General features: G+C 42.5%; 1 protein-coding gene across 3 annotated transcripts in view; it reads left to right on the forward strand.

Annotated features, from left to right (window-relative positions):
- LOC129853394 (breakpoint cluster region protein-like) overlaps positions 1-22,392 on the forward strand; it is a 37,097-nt gene that overhangs the window by 7,930 nt on the left and 6,775 nt on the right. For 2 of the 3 annotated variants that reach the window (XM_055919390.1, XM_055919388.1), the window contains exons 3-17: positions 8,086-8,264; positions 9,082-9,204; positions 9,418-9,603; positions 10,347-10,454; positions 10,645-10,702; positions 10,953-11,005; positions 12,468-12,608; positions 18,929-19,050; positions 19,168-19,333; positions 19,518-19,637; positions 19,848-19,923; positions 20,022-20,126; positions 20,275-20,349; positions 20,890-20,987; positions 21,081-21,212. In XM_055919390.1, the coding sequence (XP_055775365.1) occupies positions 8,086-8,264; positions 9,082-9,204; positions 9,418-9,603; positions 10,347-10,454; positions 10,645-10,702; positions 10,953-11,005; positions 12,468-12,608; positions 18,929-19,050; positions 19,168-19,333; positions 19,518-19,637; positions 19,848-19,923; positions 20,022-20,126; positions 20,275-20,349; positions 20,890-20,987; positions 21,081-21,212 (1,742 nt within the window). The remainder of the gene's footprint in view (positions 1-8,085; positions 8,265-9,081; positions 9,205-9,417; positions 9,604-10,346; positions 10,455-10,644; positions 10,703-10,952; positions 11,006-12,467; positions 12,609-18,928; positions 19,051-19,167; positions 19,334-19,517; positions 19,638-19,847; positions 19,924-20,021; positions 20,127-20,274; positions 20,350-20,889; positions 20,988-21,080; positions 21,213-22,392) is intronic. The other variant, XM_055919389.1, reaches the window with a different exon arrangement.

Here is a 22,392-nt window from a genome sequence, read left to right on the forward strand (position 1 = left end):
TAGCCTCAAATAAATAATGAAACATGTTCAATTTGGTTTAAATAATGCAAAAACAAAAGTGTTGGAGAAGAAAGTAAAGGTGCAATATGTGCCATGTAAGAAAGCTAACGTTTAAGTTCCTTGCTCAGAACATGAGAACATATGAAAGCTGGTGGTTCCTTTTAAAATGAGTCTTCAATATTCCCAGGTAAGAAGTTTTAGGTTGTAGTTATTATAGGAATTATAGGACTATTTCTCTCCATACCGTTTGTATTTCATATACCTTTGACTATTGGATGTTCTTATAGGCACTTTAGTACTGCCAGTGTAACAGTATAGCTTCCATCCCTCTCCTCGCCGCTACCTGGACTCAAACCAGGAACACATCGACAACAGCCACACTCGAAGCACCGTTACCCATGCAGAGCAAGGGGAACAACTACTCCAAGTCTCAGAGCGAGTGACGTTTGAAACGCTATTAGCACGCACCCCGCTAACTAGCTAGCCATTTCACGTCTGTTACACCAGCCTAATCTCGGGTGTTGATAGGCTTGAAGTCATAAACAGCGCAATGCTTCAGGCATTGCGAAGAGTTGCTGGCAAAACGCACGAAAGTGCTGTTTGAATGAATGCTTACGAGCCTGCTGGTGCCTACCATCGCTCAGTCAGACTGCTCTATCAAATCATAGACTTAATTATAACATAATAACACACAGAAATACGAGCCTTAGGTCATTAATATGGTCGAATCCGGAAACTATCCTCTCAAAAACAAAACGTTTATTCTTTCAGTGAAATACGGAACCGTTCCCTATTCTATCTAGCGGGTGGCATCCCTAAGTCTAAATATTCCTGTTACATTGCACAACCTTCAATGTTATGTCATAATTACGTAAAATTCTGGCAAATTAGTTCGCAATGAGCCAGGCGCCCCAAACTGTTGCATATACACTAACTCTGCGTGCAATGAACGCAAGAGAAGTGACACAATTTTACATGGTTAATATTGCCTGCTAACCTGGATTTCCTTTAGCTAAATATGCAGGTTTAAAAAGATATACTTCTGTGTGGTGATTTTAAGAAATGCATTGATGTTTATGGTTAGGTACACGTTGGAGCAACGTCAGTCCTTTTTCGCGAATGCGCACTGTATCGGTTATATGCAATGCAGGACATCAACCATGTCATCAACCATGATAATAATAATATCATCAACCATGTGTAGTTATAACTAGTGATTATGATTGATTGATTGATTTTCTTTTTATAAGATAAGTTTAATGCTAGCTAGCAACTTACCGTGGCTTCTTACTGCATTCGCGTAACAGTTGGGCTCCTTGTAAGGCAGGTGGTTAGAGCGTTGGACTAGTTAACTGTAAGGTTGCAAGATTGAATCGCTGAGCTGACAAGGTCAAATCTGTCATTCTGCCCGTGAACAAGGTGGTTAATCCACCTTTCCTAGGCCGTCATTGAAAATAAGAATGTGTTCTTAACTGACTTGTCTAGTCAAATAAAGGTGTAAAAAATATACGTATATATATTTTTTAAATCAGCAAAATCCGCGTCCAAACTTACCGATTTCCGATTGTTATGAAAACTTGAAATCGGCCCTAATTAATCGTCCATTCCGATTAATCGGTCGACCTCTACACTCAATACTAAAGTTTTTATTCCTGGACCATAATGTCCCAAATAATCAGTCTTAAAAGGAATATTAGCCCCTTCTTTGGAGAATCCTTTAACATTTGTGTCTCATTTTAACAGATTTTTAATCTCAATTCTGGTTGTCAATTGAGAGGAATTGGTGTACTCTTTTTTGTTCATTCCATCCAATCCCAGTTAATGCGTGTCCAGATGGGACTGGCAGGATCTCTACAGGCTGTCACTCTGATCACTGTCTGGACCATTTCCTCCTTTTAGTTATTTCCAGAACAAATGCAGAGTTCATCCTTCTCTCCAAAGAAATATTTAAAGTGTCCTTTAACCAATGCAGTGAAGTGTGACAGTGCTTTGATGCATGCATTACATGGAGATTCTAATAGCAGCAACATTCAGCTTCAACACAATCAAGCTCTCGGTCTTAATCCAAGGGAGAAAGAAAAGGGAACTATATCTTCAAGACAAGTCTTTTTTTTACATTTCTTTTTTAGCATTCATATGGATATCCTGTATCCCACCCAAACTGTGTGTTGCTTAGAGCGCAGGGTACATCACAGTTGTGATGTTGAATTTCTGTGTTTATGATTCTGTGGATTTGTCCTGCTAACACATCTGTCAATCCCCTTCTCTCTGGATCATAGTCGGTTCATCTATCTATACATGTGGATTAGGATTACAGGTCTGTGAATATGTCCTTGATGCTTTTGTTGTGTGTGTTGCGTCAAACCTCTCATCACTCTCCACAATTGTTGCATCCACAGGGACAGAGTGCATGTTGACAGTGCACAGGTTATTCTCTGGACTAGGATTTAAGAGCATGTTAACCTGTTATGTTTGGAATCCTAGCAGACAGCTATTTCGAGGTCAGCCCTGTAAAAGATAAAAGAGAAGCGGATTTGTAGTAGTGTGGCAAAATGGCTCCCTCGGGAACTACTAACTTGTACACTAAACAAACACAACTTCCAGATCCAGCCAAAGCTTTTCTGAGCCTGATGAACTTTGGCTTCCTAAACCCAAAGATCAGAACACAGGCAAATTTAATAATGCTGAAAGAACCTCTAAATTCTGCAGGATTCTCTACTAAAAGTCCAGAGAAACGTTGTCCTTTGCTGCTACATCTAAAACACTCTCAGCCCCAGCTGTTGGTTTGAGCACTGTTATGCAATGTTATTAGAATATATTTGTTAAAGCTCTATTGCACATTAGTAACCATTTTGAGGTTAATTGAGGGGAGACTGTCAGATACACTCTACCACCATTCAACCACATAGTGTTTACGAGTAAACCCATCTGCTTTGACTATTACTAGGGAAAGCTGTTTTAACATAGTTATTGTTGTAAAAATGTAATTAAGACATATATTTGTATTTATTTATTTATATGATTCATCAATATAAGTGACAATTTTGGATATCAAAAATGTAATTATTGATAGCAATAATTCAAATGTTTGATAGCGACAATAGCATTTTTATATGTTGTTATTTATTATAATGAACTTCATGGGGCCGGGATTACATTTGCATGCTCCTACTTACAGTGCTAGTGAAAGTCTACACACCCCTTGCACAGTTTTCACATTTTGCTGCCTTAAAAGTTTATCTAAAAAAGGATCCCATTTTATATTTTTCGTATTGATGTACACAACCTACTCGACATTTTCAAAGTAAAATAAAAAATATTTAATATTCCTTATTAATTTTAAATCAATAAATTATTGATATAGAAAATTCCATTATTAATATAAAAAATGTGATAAATATACACAGTTTATTAGGTACACCCATCTAGTACCGGTTCAAACACCCTGTTTCCTTCAGAACAGCTTGAATTCTTCGGGGAATGGACATTGGTATCAAGGGACCTAACGTGTGCCAGAAAAACATTCCCCACACCATTACACCACCACCAGCCTTTACTGTTGTCGCCAGGCAGGATGGGGCCGTGGACTCATGCTGCTTATGCCAAATCCTGACTCTGCCATCAGCATGACCAAACAGGAACCAGGATTTGTCGGGCCAGGCAATGTTTTTCCACTCCTTAATTGTCCAGTGTAGGTGATCGCGTGCCGACTGGAGCCGCTTCTTCTTGTTTTTAGTTGATAGGAGTGGAACGTGTGGTCTTCTGCTACAATAGTCCATCCGTGACAAGGACCGACGAGTTGAGCGTTCCGAGATGCCGTTCTGCACACCACTGTAGTACTGAGCTATTATTTGTTTACCGTTATTTGCTTGCATGATCCTTGCCATTCTCCTTTGAACTCTCTCATCAACAAGTTGTTTTCGCCCACAGGACTGCCGCTGACTGGATGTTTTTTTGATTGTCGCACCGTTCTTGGTCAACCCTAGGCACTGTCGTGCGTGAAAAGCCCAGGAGGCGGATGTTTCTGAGATACTCAAACCCGCGCCCCTGGCAACAATGATCATACTACTCACAAAGTCACTTAGGTCACTAGTTTGGCCCATTCTAACATTCAATAGAAAAGTAACTGAATGCCTGTCTGCCTGCTTTATATAGCAAGCCATGGCCTTGTGACTCACTGTCTGTAGGAGCGAACCATTTTTGTCAACTGGCCACTGACTATATTAAAACGGCTTTCCATACTAATACTGCACAGGGGAAACTGCATTAGCTCTTTGGTAATCCCACAGAGCTGTAGCTGAACTTCTTTGTTAAATGTTTTACCATGATTTAACTTAGGAAAAAGTCAATGCATTAGACAACTCACAGGGTTGGTTCAAGGACAGCAATCCTAGAGTTGATATATGTTATTTAATATGAATCTAAATGTGTGCGTGTGGGAGGAGGGGGATGTTTGTGTGAAAAGGTGACCTTGTGCAGAATGTCTGTTTCCTGCTCTGAAGATGAATTTGCTGAATGTGCTGGACAGACCTGCCTGGACACTTCCTTAGCAACAGGCCTTGAAGTCTGAGAACTAAGCTGTGCTGAGGAACTAGTCTATTGTGAAATCCTCTTCACTCAATGTTGGGAAGCTTGCCTGCTTTTTCATGCTACCATGGATAACTATTCTGCATTTAAAAAGCATGGTTATCCCAGAGCCATGTAAATAACTGTCTCTGTGAACATTATTTTAGTTCATATCAATTCATATGTAAGAAATAATATTTTAAGACATGTTTTATAGTTTATGTCTATTTTACTGAAATATATTTGTGTCTGTGTGATTGGTCAGTGTGTGTCCATTGACTGTGATTTCCAGGCCTCTGTGGCTGTGTGAGAGGTTATTCACCCAGTGTCACTGCTGTTGTATAATCTGACAGACATTCAGTGTGGCCTTTCACTTTGACTTCCCCTGTATTCCCCTTGCCTGCTCCTCCAGAGTAAACACAGTGGTTTCTCTCTGCACGGCCCAGTGTGTTTGTTCAGGTTCTTTGTCATGGTTTCTGGGGGTGTCCCACTGTCAGCCTGACTCAACCAGCCCCCGGCCACTCCACATGGCTGGGTTCCATCTGCCTTCCTTGCTTCCGGAATCCTCTCTTTCCTGTTTTCTAGCAGAGGTGAACTACACTGAGCAAAAATATAAACGCAACAATTTCAAAGATTTTACTGAGTTACAGTTAAAGTAAGGAAATCAGAAATAAATACATTAGGCCCTAATCTATGGATTTCACATGACTGGGATACAGATGTGTATCTCTTGATCACAGATACAGTACCTGGTGTGACCACCATTTGCCTCATGCAGCACGACACATCTTCTTCACATAGAGTTGATCAGGCTGTTGATTGTGGCCTGTGGAATGTTGTTGCACTCCTCTTCAATGGCTGTGTGAAGTTGCTGGATATTGGCGGGAACTTGGACACGCTGTTGTACACGTCGATCCATAGCATCCCAAACATGTTTAATTGAAGTATGCAGGCCATGGAAGAACTGGGACATTTTCAACTTCCAGGAATTGTGTACAGAACCTTGCGATATGGGGCCGTGCATTATCATGCTGAAATGTGATGGCTGGATGAATGGCACGACACTGGGCCTCAGGAACTTGTTACAGTATCTCTGTGTGCATTCAAATTGCCAATGACAAAATGCAGTTGTCTTCGTTGTCTGTAGCTTATGCCTACCCATACCATAACCCCACCTCCACCATGGGGCACTCTGTTCACAACGTTAACATCAACAAAACGCTCGCCCACACGATGCCATCGCTGTCTGTCATCTGCCCAGTACAGTTGATGCCGGGATTCATCCGTGAAGAGCACACATCTCCAGCATGCCAGTGACCATTGAAGGTGAGCATTTGCCCACTGAAGTTGGCTACAACGCTGAACTACAGTCAGGTCAAGACCCTGGTGAAGACGACGAGCATGCAGATGAGCTTACCTGAGAAAGTTTGTGCAGAAGTTCTTTGGTTGTGCAAACCCCCAGTTTTATCAGCTGTCCAGATGGCTGCTCTCAGATGATCCCGCAGGTGAAGAAGCCGGATGTGGAGGACCTGGGTTTGCGTGGTTACACGTGGTCTGCGGTTGTGAGGCCGGTAGACGCACTGCCAAAATCTCTAAAACGCCATTGGATGGGGCTTATGGGAGAGAAATGAACATTCAATTATCTGGCAGCAGCTCTGGTGGGCGTTCCTTCAGTCAGCATGCCAATTGCACTCAAATTGAGACATGTCTTATTGTGTTCTGTGACAAAACTGCACATTTTAGAGTGCCCTTTTATTGGCCCCAGCACAAGATGCACCTGCAGTATGTATTGATCATACTGTTTAATCAGCTTCTTTATATGCCACACCTGTCAGGTGGATGGATTATCTTGGCAAAGGAGAAATGCTCACTAACAGGGATGTAAAAAAATATGTGCACAGAATTTGAGAGAAATAAGCTTTTTGTGCGTATGGACATTTTTGTGGATCTTTTATTTCAGCTCATGAAGGGACCAATACTTTACATGTTGCGTTTATATTTTGGTTCAGTATAGTTATCTCTGTGTCCACTTCTGAACATACAGTATTTCAGCTACATACAGCTATTTTAACACTGAGGCCTCACAGACAAACAAACACCACAGCTTGTATCATTACACTGGTGGTGCTTGTGCTTCTCCCACACAGATACTGACAATAATGGTAGACATTGTTGGTGAGTCAAAGTGACAATAAAAGGGATTGAACTGTTCTTGATGCAAAACTATATAGATGAATAATAGCGGAAACAACTAGTCTACACAACAGCAGCTAACACATCAAGATAGACCCCTGTGTTGCATTGTGTCTGTAAACACTTCCACCCAGAATGTCTGCTTTGCTGTGATTGTGAATTAAAGGGGGTGTTTTCTGGTCTGTGTCTAACACCTACAGTACAAACCAGAGAGAATACAGGAGCAGGAAGAGCTGCGGTTCGTCCTCTCTCTCTGTAACGGGGAGGTCTAATGTAGCCTTGGCCACTTCCCTACACCTTGGATTTATTCACCAAGAATGAACTTGAAAACCACACAGCCACAATCAGACATGGTTGAGAAGGAAGGAGAGGAGAAGATATGATAACGAGTGGTGGAAATCCCATTGACCCAAATATCTGTCCCTCAGGTTACTGGTTCACCTGTGGCTACTGAGTGATTATTAAGAAGGAATTCCTCTTTGATTGCTCTCATACTCTGTGCCCTCCCTAGAGTTTTTTTTTGTCATCATTGAGTTGATATGTAAATAAAGCATTACTATGGTTAAGCTCCTGTCCAGTATAGCTGCCTTGAACTGCTGCTGCATCTGTACAGTTAAATTATGTTATGTACAGAGAGTAGAGGGACTGACTAATGCTTCTCCTCACCACACAAGTGAATCAGAGTTTTTGCTGCTATTCTCCTGGCTTATCCTCTGCTGTAGGATGGTCCCTGTGTGTCTGGCACAGTCTCTGAAGATCAGAGGGGATTTGAAGCACAGAGACACAGAATGTAATGGAATAGAGCACATTAGAGTTTGAATGACAGAGCTGTTTTCATCAGGTCAGTCTAGTTATTTTGAATGTACAGTAGCTTTTATATAATACCATTGATATATAGATATGAATAACTTTATTTTATTTCAGTCATTTTTTTAAGCCCTTGTGTTTGATGTAAGACCTATTTTGGTTCTTATTGAGTCTGCACCATATTCTTGTCTCAACAAAGGATTCTTGTTTTTAACTTTAAAAAAAACTCAATTTCAAAGAGCAGATGAATATAGACAAATATGAATACAGATTTGTTTTTATGAGGGAGGTAATGTTTCCAGTCAAACTGGTCATGACAATTGATCACACATTTCTATCTTCTTTCACTGCCTGTTCAGTGGCTTTAATGGTGTTTTTAGAGGAGAAGAGAGAATGTCTTGCATGTGAAGGGTGTGAAGTGTCAGAGAGAGAGAGAGATTCACACAGTGCCACTGTCTTGGAACCTACTTTACACTACCACACCTAATCCCCTCCATCTGTCTGTAATTATCCCAAAAGTCCCCTACTGTGTGACCCCTCCTTCCTATGGCTATGACCTGGAGCAGGCGGCGGAGCACCAGCAGCACCATGACCTCCTGCCTTTCAGCACCTCGCTCTCCTCCTCACCTCGCCTCCGCTCCAAGAGCTGCAGCAGCCAGCACACACACTCCTCTGGCTCCCTGGAGTCCACCCTGTCGGTAAGGTTAATGCCAGTCCTACTATCATATACCTCCATCTTCTACTCTTAAAGCCCATGTGTCTGATTTTTCCACCCAGTGCAGCTGTCTGTTAATGCCCCCATCCTCTATAAGTCTGCCTTGGGCTCTCTGAGTGTATTTAATAGAGATGCTCTGCTCGTTCCAACCACACTTTCACTCACCCTATAAATCTCATCCACCTCTATTGTACTGTACCTAGCCAATCTCCGGTGTCCCCTAGGTCCTCCTCTGATGTGCTCAGCTCTCTGATCTTCAAAGGTTAAATCCAGGAGGAGGCCTCCTCTTGTGCCCCCTTAGTATTCAGGCTGTGGAATGTCAGAGCTATTCATTTCTGCTCTGTGCATGAGCTCCATATCGACCGAACACAGGCGGCTTGTGGCACCTTAATGGGGGAGTATGGGCTCATAGTAATGGCTGGAATGGAATAAATGGAATCGTGAGCGACATACTGTCAAAAACCTAACTACTGATGCCTTTGACCCATCAGGAACTACAGGTCCCATCCTAGGCTAGGAAAACAATTGCTTCCCTCCACAATACAATGGATCTTTGACCCTGGCCTCTGCCCTCTACATCTCCAACAGGATTTAATCAAATGTATTGGGTTCCCTTGAGACGACAGTCTTTACTCGTAGCTGTTTAGAGGTCTCATTCAACATCCAGGGGGATTAGGGAAGATCTGCTCTGGTTACAATTAGAATCACCAAATAAGCCTGGTAGAAGTGAATACCCGGTCTGTCGCTCTCACTGTCTCTCTGTTTCTCTCTTTCTCTCTCTCTCTGCCATTCACTGTTAGTCTCATTCTCACACACAGACAGAGCTGGATCAGGAGAAAGAGTTAGAGATGCGGAAGTGGGTTTTGTCAGGGATCCTGGCCAGTGAGGAGACATATCTCAGCCACCTGGGGGCTATCTTACTGGTAAGAGACAGGACTTTGTTGGGACAGTAAAATGTTGGATGGACAGACGGATGGATGTATACACACACACACACACACACACACACACACACACACACACACACACACACACACACACACACACACACACACACACACACACACACACACACACACACACACACACACACACACACACACAGAGTAATGCTTGTCTTGCATTGATTGTCCCAGCCCATGAAGCCTCTGAGGGCAGCAGCTACTACCTCCCAGCCGATGCTGACCATCCAGCAGATAGAGACCATCTTCTTCAAGGTGACGGAGCTCCATGAGATCCACAAGGACTTCTACGATGCCCTGCTACCCAGAGTTCAGGAGTGGTGCCACAACCAGTGTGTGGGCGATCTCTTCCAGAAACTGGTGAGCATTATTATTGTTGTGTAAAGACCTAGGAAATGCTGTTATGGTTCTTTTGTGTTAGTTCTTCCAGATGCATTTGTTCCTTTGTTCATAAGTACAAAAACGTGAAATAGACTCCCCCAGCCACAAACTGCATTCTTCTGTGAGTAAGCAGATATTTATCCAATAAGTCAGTCACTTTTAAAGACAATATTAGTAGACTTCCTTTGATCATTAATAATACTGAAGAGAGATTTAAAGAGTAGAAAGAGGGAGTTAGACTGGCTATAATGTGTGGTGGATGCTGGACCCCACATGTGAGCAGACTGCCTGGAGACATCTCCCACACAGATAAAAGCCTGGCTACAGCACATAACAGGCAGTAAAGGAGGACAGAACACCACTAAGAGGCTCCTGACTGCAAAGAGCTGCCTCAGTATGACAGTGGAGGAAAGGAAGATGCAGGAAACAAAATCCCATAATTTGTCCTTATTTTCATGACTGTGTGCCGCTTTTTTATGACTGCTGCCGCAGGTGTGTGTGCACACAGTCATAAAAAAAAGGACAAATTATGACTGATAGGATGCATGTTTTCTATGCTGTTTTTGTTGAAGGCCATACCTCGTCTGATCGCTATTCCCAGCACCATTAGAAGGGAAAACAACTAGTATGACTGGAGTAGAGAGCAGCCAAAAGTGGGTACATGAATCCAACAGCAGGTTAACTACATCGTATCTACTCTCTATTGTCTCTCTCTATTATAGGCCAGCCAGCTAGGAGTGTACAGGGCCTTTGTGGATAACTATACGGTTGCTGTGGAGACGGCAGACAAGTGCTGCCAGGCCAACATACAGTTTGCTGAAATATGTCAGGTATGTATTGTATTTTATATGTCTACTTTTACAAGGGCAACGTTTCGGTTAGAATACCTCATCCCCAGGCTCAATTGCCAGAACCGGCTGGGTGGACAGAGATAAGAATAAATATTACTGTGATACTGTGCTGTGTTGAAATGGTGTACTCGCATCATTATGCCTTTCTCAATTCCTGTTGTGCCCTCAGAATCTTAAGGTCATAAGCACCAAGGAATGCAAAGACCAGGCAAAAAATTCACTGGAAAGTAAGTGCAATTTCATTATTTTGAACAATTCACAGTCAAAATTAACTAAACCTTACATTTATTTAAATATCTATAGTTCAAGACAATGAAGAATTCAACCCTCCAGTTATTTGAATTCAGAAAGAGTGGTACATGCTTAGTTAAAGCATATTGAATATGACCCTAAACCTCAAAGTGTCCTATGTTGTTGGTTCTGCGTTGCCTTGTCCTGCCTTGGACTTTATATACTTTATGACCCTGTCCCCCTCAGCTCTGCTCTATAAACCCGTGGACAGAGTTACCCGCAGCACCCTGGTTCTGCATGTAAGTCAAATCAACACACTGAAGATTTTTCCCCTTCAGACCTGAATTTCTTTTATGAAAACAATGCTTCACATATCTTAGAAGAAGTTATCATAATTTATCTCAAATTAATTTATCTTTTTTCTTTCTCTTTTTCACACTTTCTCTTTCTCCTCTTTCTATCTCTTTCTTTCTGTTTTGCTCTCTCCTTTCTTTCTCTTTCGCTCGCTCTCCTTTCTTCATTTTTAAATTCTTTCTTTCTGTCTCCCTTTCTTTCTCTCTTTCTTTCTTTCTTTCTTTCTTTCTTTCTTTCTGTCTCCCTATCTTTCACTTTCTCCTCTCTTTCTCTTCCTTTCTTACTATTTCTCTCCTTTCTTTCTCTCTCTTTCTCTTTCTCTCATTCTTTGTTTCTATTCTTTCTTACTCTTTCTTTCTTTCACACTCTCCTTTTTATTTCTCTCTTACTCGTTCACCCTCCTTTTTCTCTTTCTTTCTTTCTCTCCTCTTTCTCTTTTTCTTTCTCTTTCACCCTCTCTCCTTTCTTTCTTTCCTTCACCGTCTCTCTCATCTTCTTTCTTTCTTTTCCTTTCTTATTATTTCTCTCCTTTCTTACGCTTTCCCTTTTTTCTCTTTCTATTTCTTTCTCTCGCTCTTTCTTTCCATCATTCTTTCTCTCTTTACTCTTTCTCTCTCTCTCCTTTCTCTTTCTTTGTTCTTTCTCTTTCTTTCATCCTGTTTCTTTCTTTCTCTCTTTCTTTCTTTTCACCCGCTCACTCTCTCGCTCTCCTCTCTTTCTTTCCATCATTCTTTCTCTCCTTACTCTTTCTCTCTCTCCTCTCTCTCTCCTTTCTCTTTCTTTGTTCTTTCTCTTTCTTTCATCCTGTTTCTTTCTTTCTCTCTTTCTTTCTTTTCACCCTCTCACTCTCTCGCTCACCTCTCTTTCTTTCCTTGTCTCTATTTCTCTTTCTTTCACCCTCTCTCCTTTCTTTCTTTTTTCTTTTTCTTTTTTGCTATTTCTCTCCTTTCTTTCTATCTTTCTTTCTTTCTCTCTCATTCTTTGTTTCTCTCGCTCTCTTACTCTTTCTCTCTCATTCTTTCTTTCTTTCTTTCTTTCACCATCTCTTTCACCCTCCTTTCTTTTTTCTTTTCCTTTCTAACTTTCTCACGTTTTTCTTTCGCTCTCTGTCTCATTTCTCTTTCTTTCTTTCTTTCTCTCTTTCTTTCACCCGGTTTATCTTTCTTTCTTCATTCTTTCTTTCACTCTTCTCTCTTTCTTTCACTCTCCTCTTTCTTTCTCTCTTTCTTTCCATCTTTCTCTCCTTTTTTTCTTACACTTTCACTCTTTCTATCTCTCTCTTACTTTCTTTTACCCTCTCTCTCTCTCTTCTCTCCTTTCTTTTTCTTTCACCTTTCCCCCTCTTTTTCTTTCTTTCTTTCACCCGCTCTTTCTTTCACCCTCTTTCTATCTTTTTTTCTCTTTCAGGACCTGTTGAAACACACCCCCTCCAGCCACCCAGACTATCCACTGCTGCAGGATGCCCTGAGAATCTCCCAGAACTTCCTGTCCAGCATCAACGAGGAGATCACCCCACGCAGGCAGTCAATGACAGTGAAGAAGGGAGAGGTCAGTGTGGCAGGCTTTGACATGAGGTGGCATGCATTTTGGACAACTGACTGTCCAAACAGAAAGTTTCAAGTGACCAAATCTAATTTGTGTATGTTCAGACAGCAGTCATTTGCTGACAAGGCTCCACTAGTTGTCACAGTAACGACGTGTGTGTGTGTGCAGTGGGGTAGGCTGATGGTGCTGGTGCTTGTGCTTTCTGTCACTCAGAAGGTTATGTAGCAAGCTAAGGTGACAACAATGCCTGCCATGGACGTTTGCTTTGAATGTTCAAAATCATAGGGTAAGAACACTTTTAAAGCCTCAAAGGATAAGATGATCCAACTTTCAAACGATACCTTTTTGGCTAGCCATAGCAGTCAACTAGCTAGCTAGCACATTCACTAATTTATTTGTAACCAAATAACAAGCTAGTTAGCTACCACATGTTCTTGTCAAACTGTCAGCAGAGTAGCTAGCAAGAAACAATATATGCTGAATAAAAGTCTAAAAACCACTTGAGGGCAAATAAATCAGATTTTCCCGTCCAGACACAAGTCACATGGCCAGGAATCAGATTTGTAATTGACATGTGGCTTGAAATATCAGATTCGAATCGGATATGCAAATGTATAGGATTTTAGTCACTTAAAACTGCCAATGTGAACACGGCTTTAGAGGCACACAGACACCCCAACCTGGCCATGTGGCTATCTGGACCTCCCTTATAATGCTTTCATACTTGTCTTCCTTTCAGACACTTTGATGTCACACTGCACCATTCCATAAGCAAAGTAGTGTCAGATTACACAGCCAGCGTCAAAATGAGAAATCACCAGTCTCTTGTCCATTCAGACAGTTACAGTCGTTAGTTGGGTAGATTGCTTAATAAGATAGATTCCCCCAAGCAACACAGGTTCAGAGCTATACATTAGGAATCTGAGGGTTACTGTAAATTAGACAATCAGTGCTTCTCAGTTCCTGTAAAAGCCAGGGAAATGGTGTGTCTGTAAACTCCAATAAACATGCGTTGTGAGTCAGATTCCTGCTGAGTCATGTGCCTGTCTGGTTTATTAGTGGAGGAAGTGGAGCCTAGAGGAAGCTCATGACAAAATAATATGGTTCTGACCAGGAAAGCCCATCGCACTGTCTACATCCTTGTCCTGGCTCCCCCACACCCATCCTCCTGTCCCACTCTGAAGTCTGCTTCCCAGAAATGACCTGGAGCACGTCTTATCAAGTATCTGTCCACCCTTTCCCGTGGTGGCACGTACTAGTTACTTACCCTCACTCTCTCACCCCTGCTGAATTTCATCTATTATTACTGGAAACCTGTCCAACTATGTCCATCAGACTTCTTACAATAAGTAAACGTGAGAATGGAACTCAGACAAATTACATTTCTGTATGGGTTGGCTCTATTGTAGTATTCCACAATTCATAGGCCTCTATTTGCTAAAGGCAAAATAAATGTAGTACTTGTAAGTGACTGGAGTTTGGTAGCTAACTGGATAAACTTACTGTGGTGATTGAAATCCAGGGTTCGATTTAGTTGGGCCTAGGGTTGCAAAGGGTTGGATACTTTCCGGTAAATTTCCAAAATTTTCCTTGGGAAGTTAAGAATTTGGGGAATTTTGCTTTAAATCATCAAATAAGTTAGCTTATAACAATGAACCTTTTTTTGTGGGATACACATAAGGCAATTCTAGGTCTTGTGGCATATTTTGGTTAAACTATCCCCAATTAAATGAAATTGCAACTCTGCATGCACAGTGCACTCTTCCATCACATGTCCAGCTGATTCTCAAGATCTTGCACACTAGTGAGATGCTATTGAGCCCACACAACTACACTGTCTGAGCCAAGGACTACATGCTTTCTGGTAAGTTTTGATTACAATACTGGGTGGGGTGAATATATTTTATGACATAAAAAATCATGTAACTAGTAAATAGTCTACAGCAAAGTGTTTAAATTATTTCTAACTTGTTAACAATTTCTGCTAGTTAGTTGCTACTGTGTGGGTTTTAGCTTGCTTGAGCCTGCTAACTAAGGAGTGTTAATCCATACATGTTAAATAAAGTAAAAAATATCTTACAAAGGAGTTGTTTAATCTAACTGCTTAACTATTTATCTGTACATGGAATTGTATATATTTTTCTTCTTCTAATCTTTACAGGAAATGCCACAGGCACTATCTGATGTGTGGAGACATTTCACTGCAGCTAATGTAGAAGGAAAAGCTGGGTACATTTGCAAATACTGTGCCAAATCATATGTGAAGAATGAAACAAAGATGCAGAATCATCTGGCCAAGTGCATAAAGTTCCCTCAACGCTCACAACAAGCAACCTCTGACAAAACTCCATCTACTTCTATTCGAGGTGAAAATGATGAATCGGACACCTTATCGATAGCAACAGCTCATGGTCCTCCTGGAATCAGAATCATTTTACAGATGTACGTTGAAAACATTTTTGGGAGATGCGATGGATCATTCAATATTCCCTTTTGTTGTTCAGTGAAATCCTCCCATGTGACGAGTCAACCCATTTAATTAATGCTCAATTCATAATAAAATTTCTATTGGATGGATTTAATCATTTGAAATTATGTCTACTTATGATAGGTAAAAGGTTTATGTTTCTGTCTCTATATGGTAAATATTTCCAATGCAAAAAAACATCTAAATTTAAATGGTATTCATATTAATTTGCATATATTTTCATTAATTCCCATATATTCCCAGGGAAAGTTTCCACCTCCTAGTTGGGCCCATCTTACCAATTTTGTCATCAGATAGTCATCCTCCATTTTGAGAAATGTCAAAGTAACTGATGACCAGGTCAATACAGTGACCATAAATCCATGGGGCATCTCCCTGGTGGAGTTTTCCTTGTTTTTGCATAAATGTGGTTAGGATGGATTGGTAGAGTCCCACATGGGTGCTATTTTTTTAAATTTATAAGCAGCTTTCAGCTCGTAGGGTCAAAGGTCAGTATTAACAGTCCAAGCATTCACAGCCCCGCTCTGGCCACAGGAAGAGCAGATGTCACTGCATCAGTTACCAACCGCCCACTCGACTGGCCCGGGCAGGCAGGATTATTAGGATCTATTCCTGTAAACACTGGCTCTTTTCTTTAACGAGTCCGACGCAAAGGATATACTGCTTTCTCGGGAACTGCCCAAATCCCCGTCATTTGCATGGAGAAAAGACAGAGAAAAAGGGGGCGGAGGTTGGGCTGCCTTCTGAGAATTCGTAGGCAAGTGATTAAACCCTCGCTGCCATCTGTTCTATTGGCCAATGGGGTGTGTGTCTATTTGTCAATAACAGCTGATGCTCGATGTCTAATATTAAAGAAGTCTCGAAGTATTGCTCACCTGCGCCTGAGGTAGAGTACCTTATGATAAACTGTAGACCACACTATCTACCAAGAGAGTTCTCATCTATATTATTCGTAGCCGTCTATTTACCACCACAAACCAATGCTGGCACTAAGACCTCACTCAACCAGCTGAATAAGGCCATAAGCAAACAAGAAAATGCTCATCCAGAAGCGGTACTCCTAGTAGCTGCGGACTTTAATGCAGGCAAACATAAATCCGTTTTACCTATTTTCTAACAGCATGTGCAACCAGAGGGAAAAAAACCCTAGACCACATTTACTCCACACACAGAGATGCATACAAAGCTCTCCCTCGCCCTCCATTTGGCAAATCCGACCACAATTCTATCCTCCTGATTCCGGCTTACAAGCAAAAACTAAAGCAGGAAGTACCAGTGACTCGCTCAATACAGAAGTGGTAAGATGACGCGGATGCTACAGGACTGTTTTGCTAGCACAGACTGGAATATGCTCCGCGATTCATCCAATGGCGTTGAGTGTACCACCTCAGTCATCAGCTTCATCAATAAGTGCATCGACGACGTGCGCGGACCAACTGGCAAGTGTCTTCACTGACATTTTCAACCTCTCCCTGACCGAGTCTGTAATACCTACATGTTTCAAGCAGACCACCATAGTCCCTGTGCCCAAGGAAGCGAAGGTAACCTGCCTAAAATTATTACTGCCCCGTAGTACTCACGTCGGTAGCCATGAAGTGCTTTGAAAGGCTGGTCATGGCTCACATCAACAGCATCATCGCAGATAAGCTAGACTCACTCCAATCCGCCCCAACAGATCCACAGATGACGCAATCTCCATTGCACTCCACACTGCCCTTTCACACCTGGACAAAAGGAACACTGATGTGAGAATGATATTCATTGACTACAGCTCAGCTGGTAAGGGTAGGCAACAACACGTCTTCCACGCCAATCCTCAACACTGGGGCCCATCAGGGCTGTGTGCTTAGTCCCCTCCTGTACTACCTGTCCATCCACAACTGTGTGGCCAAACACGACTCCAACACCATCATTAAGTTTGCTGACAACACGAGTGGTAGGCCTGATCACTGACAACGATGAGACAGCCTATAGGGAGGAGGTCAAAGACCTGGCAGTGTGGTGCTAGGACAACAACCGCTCACTCAATGTGAGCTAGACAAAGGAGCTGATCATGGACTACAGGAAAAGGCGGGCTGAACAGGCCCCCATTAACATCGACGGGGCTGTAGTGGAGCGGGTCGAGAGTTTCAAGTTCCTTGGTGTCCACATCACCAACGAACTATCATGGTCCAAACACACCAAGACAGTTGTGAAGAGGGCACAACAACACCTTTTCCCCCCTCAGGAGACTGAAAAGATTTGGCATTTGGCATGGGTCCCCAGATCCTGAAGTTAAGTTCTACAGCTGCACCATCGAGAGCATCTTGACCGGTTGAATCAACGCCTGGTATGACAACTGCTCAGCATCTGACCGTAAGGCCCTAAACAGGGTAGCCATAAGACTGCTGAACAATGAATCAAATGCCCACCCAGACTATTTGAACTGCACTGTTGGTTAAGGGCTTGTAAGTAAGCATTTCACGGTAAGGTTGTATTTGGCACATGTGACAAAAAGTTTGATTTGATTTTCTTTGATAACAAGACACTGATTTAACTTGATGTCTTTCATTTACACTTTTTACAACCAGGTCTCAAATCTGTTTGAGGACAGATGTTTATTTATGAAAAGAGACTATCTTTATCCCAGCAGCTTCTAGAAGTTAGTTAAAATATTGTTACTAATCAGCAGAGGTGAGACCTATTTCATTATTATTCGAGTGACAAGCAAGTCACAAGTCTCAAGTCGAGTCCAAAGTAGAACGGGTTGAGTTTCGAGTCAAGTCCAAGTCGTGAATTCTAAGAGCAAGTCGAGTCACAAGTTTTTTTCAAGTCAAGAAAAAAAAAATCTATACGTGCAATGACTTGCTGAAATACAAATCTGTCTATTTTATTGAGACTACCAGAGGGATTTTTTCATTATTTTTGGATTATGTAATTGATTTTAACAACAAATTCCAAATGCAAGTAAATTATCAATTATCAGACCAATTTCTATGCTAGAAATTGTTGCTTGATGCAAAAAAAACTCACTGTGCTAGCTCAGTCGACCTGTTGATTGAAAGTTTGCTGTTCCAATCAGACGGCCAAGTGTGCGTTTTAACTAGCCAATCTGTTATTTTTATTTTTTTTGCAAGTGTGATGCTGGCATGCTGTCTCTGGCTGCTTGGACATTAGAGACTCTGTGCCACAAAATGAGTGGCAAAACGTTACAAAACCTGGCCAGATAATTTCAAGTCAAAGTTGAGTCTTGAGGCTCCAAGTCCAAGTAAAGTTATTTTATTTTTTGTTGAGTGTCAAGTCATCAAATGTCATGTGACTCGAGTCCTCACCTCTGCTATTCAGTGCAAGTATTCCTTTTGGAGATGCTCCTCCTGTCTAGAACCAGTCAGGCCACATACATCAGATACTTCTTCCACTTGAGGGCCATAATAACATGTTCTGACCATGTGTCATCTGACCATGTGTCATTGGGTCGGCAGGGTAGCCTAGTGGTTAGAGTGTTGGACTAGTAACTGAAAGGTTGCAAGTTTGAATCCCCGAGCTGACAAGGTACAGATCTGTGGTTCTGCAACCCTAGTCATCAGAGTACATTTATTGTTTATGAAACCCACTCGACAACTACTGATTCTGCGTTCTGGGTATAATCTGTGTTATGTCAACTGTGAATTGATTGAATGAGGGGGTTGAGGGTCAGCTGCCTGAGGTACAGCTCTCATTAGCTGAATGTGATGGGGTCAGAAAGCAACTTGACATGGAAATTACTGGAAAACGTTTCGGTATGGAAGCAAATTCGAGCAAATATGAATAGATCAAATATCCAATGAAAGTGTGACTCCCTGTTTTGCCCCTGTAGAACCGTCAGCTGTTGAGGGACTGCTTCATGGTGGAGCTGGTGGAGGGATCCAGAAAGCTTCGCCATGTCTTCCTCTTCACAGACTTACTTCTCTGTGCCAAGTTGAAGAAACAGACTGCAGGGTGAGTGTAGATTTACTGATGGACCAGATGGTTGGTTTAATATCCTGGCTGTGGTGTTCCTTACCTGTGTGTGTGTTGTTTGATGGTTCCTGTGTGTGTGTGTTTGTCTCTCTCCAGGAAAGGCCAGCAGTATGACTGTAAGTGGTACATCCCACTGTCAGACCTCACCTTCCAGACCATTGAGGACTCGGAGGCCACACCCATACCCCAGGTCCAGGACGAGGAGATTGACACCATGAAGATCAGAATCTCACAGATCAAGAATGAGCTCCAGAGAGAGAAGGTGACAACAGACGTCAGAAAGAGGGGAAATCCCTATAGTGTTATAACGGATCATTTTATTATAATAATGTTGAAACACTTGACCAGATCATGGCTTCATAAGAGCCATTAATGACTGAGATAGTGCTATACATTGAGACGGCAGCAGCTGTCTGAGTGCTCTTCTTCTATATGCGTCTGTGCAGAGAACCACTAAAGGAGGGAAGGCAATAGAGCGTTTGAGGAAGAAGCTGTCGGAGCAGGAGTCTCTGCTGCTGCTCATGTCCCCCAGCATGGCCTTCAGAGTGGCCAACAGGAACGGCAAGGTGAGCCAGCCACTGACTGATTCCTCTCTCTCTCTGCACCTATGGTCCTGCAAGGTCATATCTAACAACTACACAGCTCATTGTTTGTACTTTGAAATATTTTGGTCCAGGATCTGCTGCCCCCTACAGGTGTAGAAATGTGGTACAGCATTGCTAAGATGTCTGTTGTATTGTACAGCAGAGGGCTACATGTTCCTTTGTGTGTTTCAGGGCTTCACATTCCTCATCTCGTCAGATTATGAACGTGCAGAGTGGAAGGACATCATCCGCGAGCAACAGAAGAAGTGTGAGTGTTCTCTGCAACATAAGCTATGCTTGTGACAATCCCATAATTGAGCTGATGGTGGCTGTCAGTCTCTCTCTGAACTCCATTCCCTCCTGCAGGTTTCAAAAGCTTCTCTCTGACCTCTCTGGAGCTGCAGATGCTCACCAACTCATGTGTGAAGCTTCAGACGGTCCATACTATACCAATGTCCATGAATAAAGAAGGTAGGCCATAGACACAACTGATACAGTATTGGTAAGGTTGGAAGGCTGGTTAGTAATGTCACACTTATTAATAATAAGAGAGGGAGATGTTTATTAGTATTGTTTTTGATTGAACAACTCTCATGACTTTTCCCTCTCCTCTCTTTAGAAGATGAATCGTCTGGATTCTACGGTTTTCTGAATGTCATTGTTCACTCTGCCACAGGCCTCCAACAGAGCTTGAGTAAGTGGCTCAGTTGTGTATTTCTCCATATTTTTGGTGTCCTACCCTGATCACCTTGAATGGAGTATAGCCAAGGCTGTCCTTCCCTTCCGCTGTCAGTCTCCTCCAGTCCGGCTGTCATCTGGCAGTCAGCAGACATTCCCATGTGGAGCAGCTGCTGGGGAACAGTCAGAACTCTGAGGATTAACAAGGAACACTGTGGTCCGGCCACAGCTGGTCTGGATGGAAAACTCCTGTCGTCTCACTCTTTGTCCCAAATACAGTCACGCGTACAGCTCACATGCATACAGTGTCTCTTATTTTATAACAAATCTGACCTGTTAATCAAGATGTAAACATGCTCTGGGCAGGAAATATTTTCCTCAATACTTATCAGATTCAGATGGCATGGCACGTTGTGTTGTGAGGATTGTCATAAAGTATGGTTTAACAGTGTAGGGCAAAGTTCATGTATACTTCTCCATCCAGGTCTTACTGTGACTCAGTGTGTATCCCTATTAACCACGCTAACTCCCATGAAATGTTTCTTCTTCCACACAGATCTCTACTGCACTCTGGAGGTGGACTCCTTTGGCTACTTTGTGAACAAAGCCAAGACACGAGTGTACAGAGACTCCACACAACCCAAGTGGAACGAGGTGAGGATGCCACGTGTCAGTTAGTGTCCTGTCTATTCAGCCTTATCTGCTGGATTGATCCTTATGTGTTTTTTTTTTGCTGTTTTCCTGCAGGAGTTTGAGATTGAGCTGGAAGGCTCTCAGACTCTGAGGTTGCTGTGTTATGAGAAGTGCTACAACAAAGCCAAGCAAAACAAGGAGGATGGAGAGAACACAGACAGGATCATGGCCAAAGGACAGATACAGGTACGGAGTGAGAGTATGAAGCACATTTTGTGTTGCCTGTCACGCTGGTCTACAGTGTTAACAGTGACATAGCTGAATAAACTAATAGGCCACAGTGGTGAAAATGACTTTTCTAGTATGCCAGCCCCAATAGCTGCCCTGTCTGTGGATAATCCCACCATGTGTGGTTCTGTGGTGTGGTAAGGAAAAGGGCTGTGGGGGATGCTCCTGGGTCACCTCAGCCTGACTGGTGATGGGGTGTTGTAACAGAGGGGGAATTACAGTTGGGAAGGGAAACAGGCTGACCAAATGTTGCCCCTGGCACATATCCATCCAGTGGAAGTGAGACAGAGCGGGACATCTCTCAGAAGAACCCTGAAAACATCCAATAGAGAACATTGTATGTTTGTCGTTTGAATAGACAATGTGCTGTTTCTATTGTCTTTTTGGACAATCCACAGCCAATGTGGTCCCACACTTCAATTCAGTTGTGTGTGTGACCCTCTGGCCTGGGTCTGATCTGTTTGTGGAGGTAAGTGCTGATTGGAGAGGCAGTCTGAACATTGTGTGTGCATGTGTGCTCAAATGTTTGGAGATTAAAAAGAGACAGATCAGATGTGGGAGGGTTTGGTTGAAAGGAGAAAGGGTCAGACAAAGGCACTCAGTTAGGAGGAGCCAGTAGACCCAAAAAATATCTACCAACTGGTGACTGATGAGGATCCTGTAGAAGGCTTGGGGTTGTAGTGCTCATAACAACCTCTGAGCAGCCGCCAGCGTGTGTCCATAATCACAGGAGGAGGGGATTCTCAGGAGTTAATCCACAGATCCATCTGGGAACTGGAACAGGGAGGCAGCGTGGTCGAGAGGCTGCCTTTGTTCAACTTATTTTTTATCTGGTGTGGAAGGATTGATAGCATGACAGGGTTAAGAAGTTGACAGGACACACACACTTGTGGGGGACTCTACTGGACCACTAAAAGACTATGCGGGCCTCGGGATTCTTTGAGACAATACAATAACCATATCAGATCAGAGGGATCCATGCTGTTTGTTGGGGATTGTTTAGGAGAGAGTGGCTGATTTGGAAGATTATTTTCTGGACTGCTGTCTTGTTTTGTTTGTCCCATTGTTTGGTACAGTACATTAGTGGTGACAGTAGAGAGTGAGGGACTGAGTCTCAACTAAAAGAATGGGTGAGACC

Source organism: Salvelinus fontinalis, chromosome 4 (genome assembly GCF_029448725.1).
Source record: "Salvelinus fontinalis isolate EN_2023a chromosome 4, ASM2944872v1, whole genome shotgun sequence".
Taxonomy (NCBI): domain Eukaryota; kingdom Metazoa; phylum Chordata; class Actinopteri; order Salmoniformes; family Salmonidae; genus Salvelinus; species Salvelinus fontinalis.